The sequence below is a fragment of the Typopeltis vanoorti genome, chromosome 23 (genome assembly GCF_054136105.1).
Source record: "Typopeltis vanoorti isolate ZY-2024b chromosome 23, IOZ_Tvanoo_1.0, whole genome shotgun sequence".
Classification (NCBI taxonomy): domain Eukaryota; kingdom Metazoa; phylum Arthropoda; class Arachnida; order Uropygi; family Thelyphonidae; genus Typopeltis; species Typopeltis vanoorti.
Genome location: NC_143571.1, coordinates 30,046,185 through 30,058,454, shown reverse-complemented (window position 1 = coordinate 30,058,454; position 12,270 = coordinate 30,046,185). Strand labels below are relative to the sequence as shown.

General features: G+C 35.8%; 1 protein-coding gene across 4 annotated transcripts in view; it reads right to left on the bottom strand.

The window, feature by feature from the left end:
• The window catches only part of LOC150093725 (anoctamin-5-like), a 276,581-nt gene that overhangs the window by 248,805 nt on the left and 15,506 nt on the right, over nucleotides 1–12,270 (bottom strand). For 2 of the 4 annotated variants that reach the window (XM_090413120.1, XM_090413121.1), the window contains exon 1: nucleotides 895–1,030. The exons of 1 other annotated variant lie outside the window; for it this stretch is intronic. Coding sequence is in view for 1 of the 3 variants with exons in the window: in XM_090413122.1 (XP_090269248.1) it covers nucleotides 895–934 (40 nt within the window). In the remaining 2 variants the exon portion in view is untranslated. Of the gene's footprint in view, nucleotides 1–894; nucleotides 1,031–12,270 lie in introns of those variants that run through there. One more of the 4 variants, XM_090413122.1, reaches the window with a different exon arrangement.

Genomic DNA, 12,270 nt, shown 5'->3' with positions numbered 1-12,270 from the left:
TTTCCATGTAGGTAAAGCCCCATGATATAATCTTGAATTGTACTGTAATCTTTATATTTTTGAATTATAAAGGTGAGTGAATTTCACTGCCTCATAAAACATTATGCGTTTTATGAGGCTGTGAAATTTGAGGCTTGAATCAAAGAGATAATGCATGATTTCTAAAAAATGCATTCTCACATACTGCCAGATGTCATTTTTGTTTAGTTCTTATCTTTATGTGAAAGTTCCTTGATTCTTTGATAATAATTTTAAGATAACCATATTTTACTTCTTAAAATCTTTCTCTTGTGCAAGTATTCTTATATCAAAGTATCTTGATGGTACCTTCCTAGAAAGCCTAAAGTAATTCTTCTGCTCCTCCCTCTCCACTTTATAAAACTTACCTCGTATGTTTCTTTATTGTGCAAGATGGTCATTATAATTCCCACCTCAACCAGAAAGAATTATCCATAAAAACAGACTGCTGACATATCTGCATAACTAACACTTAAGATATACATCTAATCAATAAAATTTTACGTCTGGTTAATTATAATTTCTCAAGAGATATTTCATGTTCACTAAAAATAATAATAACCTTCCTGCTTCATCTTTAAAATAAATTACCTATCTCCATTTAAAATTCTCACGTAACCTTTGTTATGAAATGTTCTCAAATTTACTGCATGGCTTTGTTGCAAATTGATAATTGCAGAAATATGGACAAAATGAAGCGGTTCAAAACGATAGTCACATATTTCCACAAAAATATTCTACAATTAATACTATAATCGCAAAACGCTCTATATAATACGCCTTTTCAGTCTTTTTGAAACACAACCAAGCTGAACAAAAACGAAAACACTGGATGAGTCACTTTTTTTTTTTTTAATTGTTATGTTAATCACTTACCGGCATGTGTCTGAGTACTGCACTTTTCTTCTGGAATCATTATCTCTCTTAGTCATGTATGTTGGATATTCTAATTCTAAACTAAATAATGGTTTCGTTACAGTTAGAGAAAGAAATTTGCATTAATACATTCAGAAATACCAGCTCCTCTAGTGATGCTTGCGAGACTGTGTGATGCCCAGGAAGAACCGGAAGATGCTGTTAGTTCTATGGTATCCACATAAGTTTCTTCAGAGGGAACTACAATCGCTATGCTATACTATAATACAATGCAAATTCTACAAATTGTGTGTAGCTTTTGGTATTGTTTTTCCCCTTACTACTGTATTCAGAAATAAATGACTGATACAACTTATTGAGAAGAGAAATGCATTAAATTATTAATAATCTAAAATATATAGCAGTGTACATAATATAATTTTGCCTTTATATATATATATATATATATATTTCTTTTTTTTTTTCCAGATTTTTTCATTGGAGCTGTTTCGTTCGGACGTGATTTTTCTGCTTTCACACACACACACACACACACACATGAGGCAGCGCCGACGAAAGATATTTGGAAAATATAAGAAGGCAAAACGTCTGTAAGAGTGTTTTGAGCGGGTCTCTGCGAGAAGGGTCATCTATTAAGCAGTCTAGCTTCTTTTGGAGCTTCAAGCATTTTTGAGCGATGTTTCATGATCACCCCAAACGTGAGAACAGTATTCCAAGGTTAGACTAATTTGGGATTTATAAAGTGTTAGGAGTTGTACAGATAAGAAATAATGTCTCTTGGATGAAAGATAATACCGTGTTTTGGAGGGATGATGAAGATACGTATGTTATGTATTTGTGATAGGAAAGACTACAAGCGTATTGGCAAACTTAAGAGAAAGTGAAGTAAATCGATCTTAAGCGAAATAAGAGAAGTATTGCTATAATTATTGGTAATAACTAAAGTTCAGTAGGTTGTTCTCTTCTTACTGGAGATCAACCAGAAGATCCATGAGTCCTAGGACTCAGTTGGAGGCCCACATTATAATAATTGTAATAATAGCCCACAATGTAATATTACACATCAAATAATAACTCTTCGCTCTTGACATTCTCAAAATTAACAGTTCTTCCATTTAAAATTGGAAGCTGACATACGTAATACATAACTTTCAATACATGCAGGAACAATTCAAAAATATGAGAAACTGCAACAACAAGAGAGAAAAAAACAATCGAAATCATATTTAATACAGGTAATGGGCTATTTAGCCTAATATATTAAGAATACTTAATCTGGGACCAATATAAAATATTATTTGTGATCGCTACCCGGTTTGTCTCGCTAACTGAGCATCCTAGGCATCTGTATATTCACTTTTCTGAACGTTGGGTTCCATCCTGTGTTTCTGATGAGTCCGATAATACCTAAAAAAAGTCAGCAGGTCCCTAAAACCTTAATATACATTATTAGCACCCAATCATTTTGTCAGGCGATGTCTCCATTCTTGACTATATAAAATAGGTTGATAGATACTTAGTAGATAGTTGGTGCCACACCTAACTAGTGCAAGTAGCAGCATGGAAGATGACAGCAAAATGAAGTTCTGAATGTATAACATTGTTTATAATGTGCCGACAATGTTCAAACATTAAAAAAAAAAAAAAGACATATAGGCAAAGACACTGTTGTAGCCAGAAAAAGTTTGCAGATGCGAGTAGCCAGCAGACAGTGATCAGTCAATGGCAAAATTACGGAAAAGCAGTCTGAAAAGGGAACATATAGAAACTCATAATGCATCGAACTATGCAACGAATGCGGTGTAACAGTAAATGATATCTTTCCGCTTTTATCTGCTAAATCAAGTATTTATGGTTCAGCTGCAGTAGAAACTCTGATACATGAAGATCGAAACCACACTTATCTGGCTGACAAATTCTGCGTTCAGTAATTCACTACTGCTGCAGGGCCAAAATATGGAAACAACAGTATAAATTAATCTCACGCTTATCGTATTTGGCAGCACTGCAGTCTGGTAGTGATGATTATGTTAGGATGAATCTTGGCGCAGGTTCTTTGATATCAATAGTATTATGTTTAAAGGCCTTGTCTTACTTGAAAATAACCCTTAAGGAATCTTTGATTTCAAGTGGCGTTTGTAAATAGTAATATTAAAAATAACTATCATTATGGTCAAAAGGCGTCTTACCATGACCACAGTTTATCAGTTGTGTATCCAGAGTCAGAGATCGTTTGGAAATTGTTCCTGAAGCATAAACGGTGTCTTTATCATACTTTGTTGGCCTGTTCAATTACTAGATCTCAATGTCTCTGAACATCTGCAGAATGAAGTGGAACGAGATGTTTGTAATTATCCTCAAATTCGATATGTAGTCCAATCAGGAAATGGTGAGGATTCATTGTAGAAAACGCTTCAGTCATTTCACGAAGTCCATATCCTGAGAGTTGAGGCTCTGTTTGTTTAGTCACTGAAGATTAACCCCAACTCTAGATCGTTATTGTTGTGATTTCTATAATGAGTCTAGTAGCTTTAGACTATTGAAAATTCATCTGGTAGTTTTTTTCCATTACAGTCTTTTCAGCACAACTAGCTGTTCGGTCTGTACCTCAGAAATCTCAAATCGCCATCATTTCAGCACAATTTCATCTTAAGGAAAATATTGCGCCGATCTAGGCATGGAGAAGAGAGAGTGCAGGACTATTAGACATATTACTCTTGGCCAAAACCTGCACATTTGTAAGTGTGTGCTGGCGAGGACGACACTATTGATTAGAAAGACTGTTCAAGCAATTTAGAATGTCACAGTTATAAGGTATTTTCGGCCTAAAGTGAGTTAGTCAGTTGCATACAGAGATGAGAAGGATTCACTTCCAGAAATACGACTTTTTATTCCAGAAAACAGATGCATATATGCACATATCTATACTTTAAAATTACTCATTTACTGTTTTATTTAAAATTAATCATGAGTTGTTCTAACCAAGCAAGTACCTATTTAAAAAATACTTTCAACCCAAAATTGGACTTTGGAGACATTGCTGTTGGAGACATAACATAATTTTAATGGAAAATCCAAAGAAAATACGATTTATGAAAAATCCTTTAAGTTTTAATAGATTTAAAAGGTAATATTCCAGAAGAACTGGGCTGGTTAGCCGATTAGTTAGCAAATACACTTCCACCAAAAGGATGTAGATTCGAAACCCACTTTGTGCATAGATATTGGTAACTGTTTTTCAAGCACACACACTCAAAAACGTACTCCAGCAAAATGAACTGAGTCACCATCCGAAAGGTAGAGTCAACCTTCCTGCAATAGAAGCGGCCTTCACTCAGCATTGGAATTCTACAGGCTACTCATGACTCTCATCATCGTTCCTCGAGAATAACACTAGTATCATTAGAGTGAGCACAGTGCTGAACAAATAGAGAATGTACAGTTAAATCGTTAGTTAAATAATGACTAATATCATCCTGACATCCATGCCCGTAGCATGTATGCCAGGATGTATTTCATGTATTTAAATATTGAAATATGTATTTCAATATACATATACATGTAACCCTCGTATAACGCGGTACTTATACAACGCGGTTTCGATATAACGCGGTCTACAAATTGTAGTAATCCTTTATCTTTTCATATATTTTTTATCGCGAGACTTAGAATTCAAATTTCGTATCGCGCATGTAATTATTGGTAGCGAATTTATATTAGAGGAAATACCTTTTAGCACACATATATGTCAAATGTTTACCGTATAAAGTTTTTATTTTGAAAATAGTCTCCGTTTTCTGGCAGGAAATTGCATTAAAAATGAAAAGTGTGTTATCTCAAGCTGAGCATTTTATTTTCTGGTGAGTTACATACAATATGTAATGCTTGCTTTTTTTGTGTAAATGAAGTCCATTATAATAATGGCCACTTAGAGGACTTTTGCGGTATGGTTGAAAACGAAATTTGTGAATTAATTGATGGGCAAACAGATTTAAATGAGGAGGAACTGGTACAATTAATAGATGACGTCGAACCAAATGGTGGGAAAAGTTATTATTTTTATTATTATTATTATTTTAACGGTGTCTCCATGGAGTCAAAAGACTCATCGCGGGAGACCCGACATTAACACACTAACTTATTTACACAATACCTGTCATACCTCTCTTTAAATTCATTCACAGTTGAAGCATTCACAACTACCTCTGGCAAAGCATTCCACCCATTCACAACCCTCCAAGTAAAAAATCTAGTCCTAACACCCTTGTTAACCACACTCTTACACAATCTCCAGGGATGATCCCTCGTTCTCTCACATCCTGCACTGGTCTTAAGAATATCATCAGTATCAATCCTGTAAAATCCCTTTAACAATTTAAATACCTCTATCATACTCCTCTCCTACGTCTATCAGCTAGTTTTTGGAGCCCACAGATCATCAATCTATCCTCATAGGGAACATCCCACAGACCTGCAACAATCTTTGTAACCCGCCTCTGAATCCTCTCCACCACTTCCGCATCACCAAGAAATCCTGGCGACCAGATCTGTGCACAATAGTCCAAATGCGGCCTTGTTAATGCCTTATAGAGTGGAACAATAACTTCCCTATCCCTGCTTGTTAGTTCCTCAACAACTATGTAATTTGATGTGATGTTTTGGCAATCTTTGCAATATGCCCTTTAAACTTAAGTTCTCTGTCCACAATAACTCCCAAGTCTCTTGTCTCATCAACTTCCTGCAGTTCAGTTCCGTTAATATAGTAAAGTTAATAAAGTTCTACCGAAGATTCTGATTGTGATGAATCCGTTAAAGAATTCAGTTTAAAGAAATTAACAGAAGTATTGAACTTGGCAAGAAAGTTAAGAGGGTATTTTACGGATAATGAACCCTCAATGGAGCGCTTCGGAAAATTCACGAGACAATTGAACATTTCTTTAGCTCTATATTATGAACTTAATAAAATATTGCAGCATAGTGGTAAGCAAAGTCTTATTACTGACTTCTTGTATGAAATGAGAATTATACAAATGATGTCCAAGAGATTTCAAGTGATGACGACGTCCGACCACTCGTAAATAAAGACCATCTACGAAATGTTAGTTTTGAAGAATGATGACGATAAAATATGCACTTTATTTATTTTGCCTCAAACATTTATGCATTATGTGCAATGAAGTTTGCGTATAATATGTAATTTTTATGAGTTTATACTATGTATTTGTTTCAGAGTTTATATGTTTTCTGAACTTACATGAATTATCTGAATGAAATAAAAAAATATTTTTGTTGGATATGTCATTGTTGTTTATATAATTAAAAAAAAACGATTTTGGAACATAACCCTACTTTTTCTATGTGATCTGAGTCTCGTATAACGCGGCATTTCTATGGAACCTAACATTCGCGTTATACGAGGGTTACCTGTATATATGTTATAGTACAAGAAACATTTGCAACAAGATTTCCCAGGCATCCTATATGTACGTACGTATGTATGTACGAGTATATACGAATGTATAGGACAGGGAGTAAATGGAATTAGAAACGTTTTCCTAAGTTTTTTTTCCGGCTGATTCCAGAGTTAGTCCATCAAATCGAGTTCAGAATCTCTCCAATAACTACTCGTATTTTTAACCCCTTACTTCAGAAAAAAATTGATTGTAAAGCTCACACTGTTTCATTCAACACAAATGTCAGAATTTGGAATGTGAGATGGTGGCAATTGTCTGCCACATTCTCGCTTCAATGAGTCGACCTTTAAAATGGCAAAGTAGAGTACTGTCTCCACGAAACTCAAGTTTTAATCTCCACAACTCCAGAAAATTGACGGCAGAACTCTTATTGTTTTAGATAATATTTATAGTGACAGTAATTGTGTATATAGACAGTAATATACACCTGAGACAAAACATTAAGCCACTTAACTAGTAGGGTGTTGATCCTCCTTTGTCCAAGATAAATGCATGCACACATATTGTCAATATATGTCAATATGCACACATATTGACATTGACTCCACTAAAATATGAAAAGTGTCCTGAGGTATTCTGAACCAACTACACAGAATAATTCCCTAGAGGTCCGCAACTGAGTGAGACACTGACATTGACCTACATTGCTATGTTCCATACGATCTGACAAATTTGATGGATTTAAATCAGTTGGTCGCCATGGCAGGACACAGATTTAAACAGCATATCCTATGCTAGGATATGCTGTTTAAATCTTGCGTGCACAATGCCAGCCATGAAACATCGGGCGATGTTTTACTGTAAGAGTTCAGATTCATCAGCCCATATTGTAACTCAAAACAATCTCTAGGTAAAAATTAGCATCAATATGTGTTCAGTGGGGACGAAAGGATGATGTTCATGAATACAATCCCTATAAAAATCCATCAGCCTGTTTCTGGACATCCGTGCAGTTTGGTTTGGCAGAAACAGGCTGGGTGTATAGTATGAGTGACCACAAGATGACTGTTCTGGGTGTGTGCTTCTTTTTTGGTCAAATATTCCCTTAAATGCCTTAGAACCTTGAAGAAATATTGTTGGATGAAATTTATCATGAATGAATTACTGATGCAGAAACTCCCAGAGAAAATAATAGCGGACAAAGTCTATGTTCGACTAAACATTCCTGGCTTTTTTCGGATGCAGTCACGACCAAAATATTACAAGTTATAATGAAAATAGCACTTAGCAGACTAACTCATAATGAAGCAGTACAACAATACTTAGGCGCAAGTCTTTGTGCCATATGGACACGGCTGGCAGCATGACTACTGAAATCTGGCCATTTAAAAATGCCCTTCGTGATGCCTATTTTAACCATTAGTGTGATAATAGATGTAGTGCAACAGTTTCAGTAAACTAAGGTTAACCCAAAAAATAAGAAATTGAATTAAATAACTCACAGTGCCTATTTTGCCAGTTCGAATATCTGACAGTACAATACCTTAGAACAGAATTTTTTTCTGTAATAGGAAATATTTAAAAAAATCACGTTGGTCAATATAAGAAAAAGGCTTTGTTCTCCAGTCTTCAAAATTCAATTACGTCTGAATGTTCTCGTCCGTTCTCATAGTACAATTGCGAGGAAGTTGCGATATTTCCTCTTTTCAGCCTGAATGACGTCAGTTCGAATATCGGATACGATGAAATAAACCTTTACTAAAGGTTTTTCAACGGAACGTGGTTTAGCTGGTCCCATACATGTGTGTCAGAGTTTTTTCATTCCACGAAACAAGCAAAATTAACAGAAGAAAATAAGCATGAAATATTGCCAGCAAAGGTTGGTCGATTGGTAGAGCCTCTGCTACTAATTGCTTGCAAAAAGTTAAGCAAGTTTGAGCGCGGTTAGTAGTTGGAAGATGTTCAATCGTTCGATGCTGTTGGCACCTCGATGAGCCTTTGGACTCCTGGAGGTGTCACATAATAATAATAATAATATACTGGCTTCAGATGCTCCCATCATAATTAAAACCAACTTTCTTACATAGAGATTTATTCAAACGCATCTATAGTTTTCTCAGTGTCAAATTAAATTGAAGTAATCTTAACTAGCAAGTTATTTTATTCTGTAGATCACTTTAGAAAGGACAGTACAGGAAAGAAAGGTAATCTTGGGATGAATGACATGTTTTTTAACAGCCACTAAATGCATCTTGAGTTGTTCTAACTAGGCAAGTACCTATTTAAAAATACTTTCAACCCAAAATTGGACTTTGGAGACATTGCTGTTGAAACTATCAGAGAGTATAATGAATTATTCAAAAAACAAATAGAAAATGCTTCAAGTCCTCATACAACCATCTGGAAATACCAACGAACCACATACAACGATATAACAGTTCTCGAAGTTAATGCTTTTCAATACTCCATGCCCTTATTAATGCTTGTTTGTTGATTGTTTTGTTAAACAATTCTTGTTCGAGTAATCCATGCATTTGTATGCTAATGAATATAAACTTCAACCATTATTCACCTCGAAAATGACTGCTGAAATAAGTGTCAAAATACTGGTAATTCAGTGGAACTATAAGTGGTATATGGTATATTAAATATACTAAACAGTTTTTTAAGATGCACTACAACGTCAAAATGATGTCTACAGATACGAATTAAGGACACGTCGTTGAGCATGACTTCCCCGTGCGGGTGTGCAGATCGTGCCCCGCACAAAGGCGCCTGATCAGGAGGGGCGCCATTTCAAGACAATAAATAATAGTACATTTTTAAACAATGCTCTTATTCATTGCACAACTTAAAATAAAAAGTAAGGCGATAAATAATGAACAATAAACTCAACAACCGATTAGCCACTTTGCTTTGATGTACCACTTCATGAGTGGTGCATCAAAGGAGCTTTGAATTGTGTTGTGATTTTTTTTGTGATAATTGAGAAAAAAATTTTTTTAGAAGCTCAATTTTTATATACACATACTTATACCTTGTATTTATATACTAAATAAATGAAAATTTCTTGAAATTAATTTCATTTTAATATGCAAGTTCTATTTTGGGGGGGGGGGGGTGCTGAAATTTAACTTTGAACCAACGTACCTCTTACCCACGGGGCGGCAGTGTCGTAGAGAGTAATTAAATGTTTCTTTACTGTTTACTACGAACCGCATAATACTATACATGAATACACATATGATATGTGTATTTAGAACTGTAAAATAATTAAATGTATTTATTTTTGGATTTATGATGTTTAGTAATGTGAGAGATTTAATATGATTAATGCTAAAATTTAAATATAGACATGTAATTCTTTGTTTGTTTCTGTGTGTGTGTGTGTGTGTGTGTGTGTGTGTGTGTGTGTGTGTGTGTGTGTGTGTGTGTGTGTGTGTGTGTGTGTGTGTGTGTGTGTGTGTGTGTGTGTGTGTGTGTGTGTGTGTGTGTGTGTGTGTGTGTGTGTGTGTGTGTGTTTACTTTAATACAATACAGACTATTAAGCAGCCAGTTGTTGATGTTGCATAATATTTAATATTCCTGGTCTGTTAAAGAACATCGCCATAGTGCAATGAAAAGAACGAAAGGGCGAATTGTATTTAGTTCAAGGAGACCTAGGCAGCCATTTTCCACGGATCACAAAGAAATTTGAGACTCGTGAGAACCAATCATACAGATCTGGAGATTGAAATTCAGCGAATTTGGGAAATAAATGCAATAACAGTTCAAATTTTCATAGAAGCGCTAGCCATACCAAGCTCATTTAAGAACATCTGGATACATTATATTCGGCTAACTTATTATTATTATTATTATTATTGAAAATTTCCTAAAGAAGTCATGTCGCTTTCCATGGACTCTATTAGAGTCTTCAGAAAGCTAGATGCCTGCTTTAGGAATTACCTGTCTAACAGAATTCAGGTAACAAAAATAGGTGTTAACCATAGATGCAGGTATTCAAACCAAACAAGGAGTCCCCAAATCACAATTCATTCACCCACCCTTTTTATCATTCAGTATATGCAAACAAGAGCAAACAGTTACCCGTCCAAATTAAAATCGTTGTACAAAAGAATCAAATCCATGGTTCTTTGGAGAGCCAACGTATCCGAAACACTGACCAACTCTTTAATGGCCTTACATAAAATTTTAAGCATATCACACTTGACATGCTAAACAACTACTTCAATAATGATTACTATAAGCATAGATAAGGAATAACGAAGCCAACCATTACTCTCTTTACTTTCTATATTACAGGCGCTTCAAAAAGGTACGAGAGAAGATCTGGTATCTACTTTGATCACCAATCTTCCATCCAACTTAAAACACCTAACCAGTTATCAAACACTCAAACAAGAACTATGGAAGGGTTACCAGCACAGTTACCACCTCACACATATACAACCAAAAAGCCATATAGGATCAGTTATCTAGGAAGAGAAACATACGCACATTATACACCAAAATACGTATAGTAACTAAACAATAATCCCACTGTTTTCACAAAAACTTCATTCTATCTTGGAAGACGGTGGGATTTTATTGCCACATCATAACCCCACTACTCAATTAACACCCAAACTAACATTACCTTAAATGATATCATCTATAGAACACGATTCCTGTACGTGACCATTAATGATATTATTTATTCTTATGGGACCAGTCTCATCCCTGGATATATATACTTCACTCTCTTTGTGCATATGATAATACAGTTTTTGTCTTGGTCCACATCTATAAGTGCCCTTTGAACTAAGCTTATCGTTAATATTTTATCAACACCTAATTTGAGCCTCTGTAGTTCAGTCGGTATAGAGCCCTTTAGTCGGAAAGACCTGGGTTCGATTCCCGCCCGTGACCTGGAGAACCTTTATCTGGTCTCTTTCGGTCTCATACCGTAGGTTTTTTCACCTGGGAACTCGGCTTTTTCTTCCCACAGAATAGGCAAACCGGCCCCGTGAACACACATGGATTACAGTCAGGAATACTTCAGATGGTCCCTCCAGCCTGATTCGTAAGCTATGCCATTCCCGAGCCCAGATAAAAATAGAGGAGATTGAGTTGGTGTCGTACTTCCCTGTAAAAAGGTTTCACAGCCATGGAATCATGATGCGAAATACAAAAAAAAAAATCTAATTTTATCACCACATGTTAATTCACTTAATAAATAATAATAAATTACTTTCTACTATACATACTGGCCACTAAATCTATTGCGGTTGGGCATAGATTTCACAAGGTGTTGGAATGATCGCATTTATGTCCACAACATACTATCTAAGCCTTTAACTGACTTAGATTTTATAAAGAGGACTTTGCTCCCGAATCTGTTTTTCTTACATGTCTCCAATAGATTCTCAATGGAGATTCAGATCTGGACTTTGTAATGGCCAGGGAAGATGGTGGAAGTCGCTGCCATGCCCGATGAACTACTGCTGAACAATTTTTGCACGATGTATGGGAGCATTGTCGTCCATGAAACAACTGTCACCTGCTGTATAAAAAGTCAACATTACAGGACAGACTTGATCGGCAACAATGTTCAGATATTCCTTGAAGGATATCCAATTTTGTTGTAGTGTGGGTTTCCCCAATTTTCTTCATCCGTTCCTTAGGACAGGCTGAGGTCTCAAATGAGAGCTTTTAGGTATGTATATTTGACTGTAGATCTGTGTGTTCACGAGCCGGTTTGCCTGTTCTGAGGGACGAAAAACCCGAGTTTCTGGGAGAAAAAACCCTCTACCTGCATATGAGACCGACTAACCCACGTTTCGTCGAAAGAGACCAGATAAAGGTTCTTCACGTATTGGACGGGAATCGAACCCAGGTCTTTCCGACCAAAGGGCATCGGCTATCCGACTGAGCTACGGAGGCTCTCAGATATTCAATCTTCCGGCAATATCAAGAGACC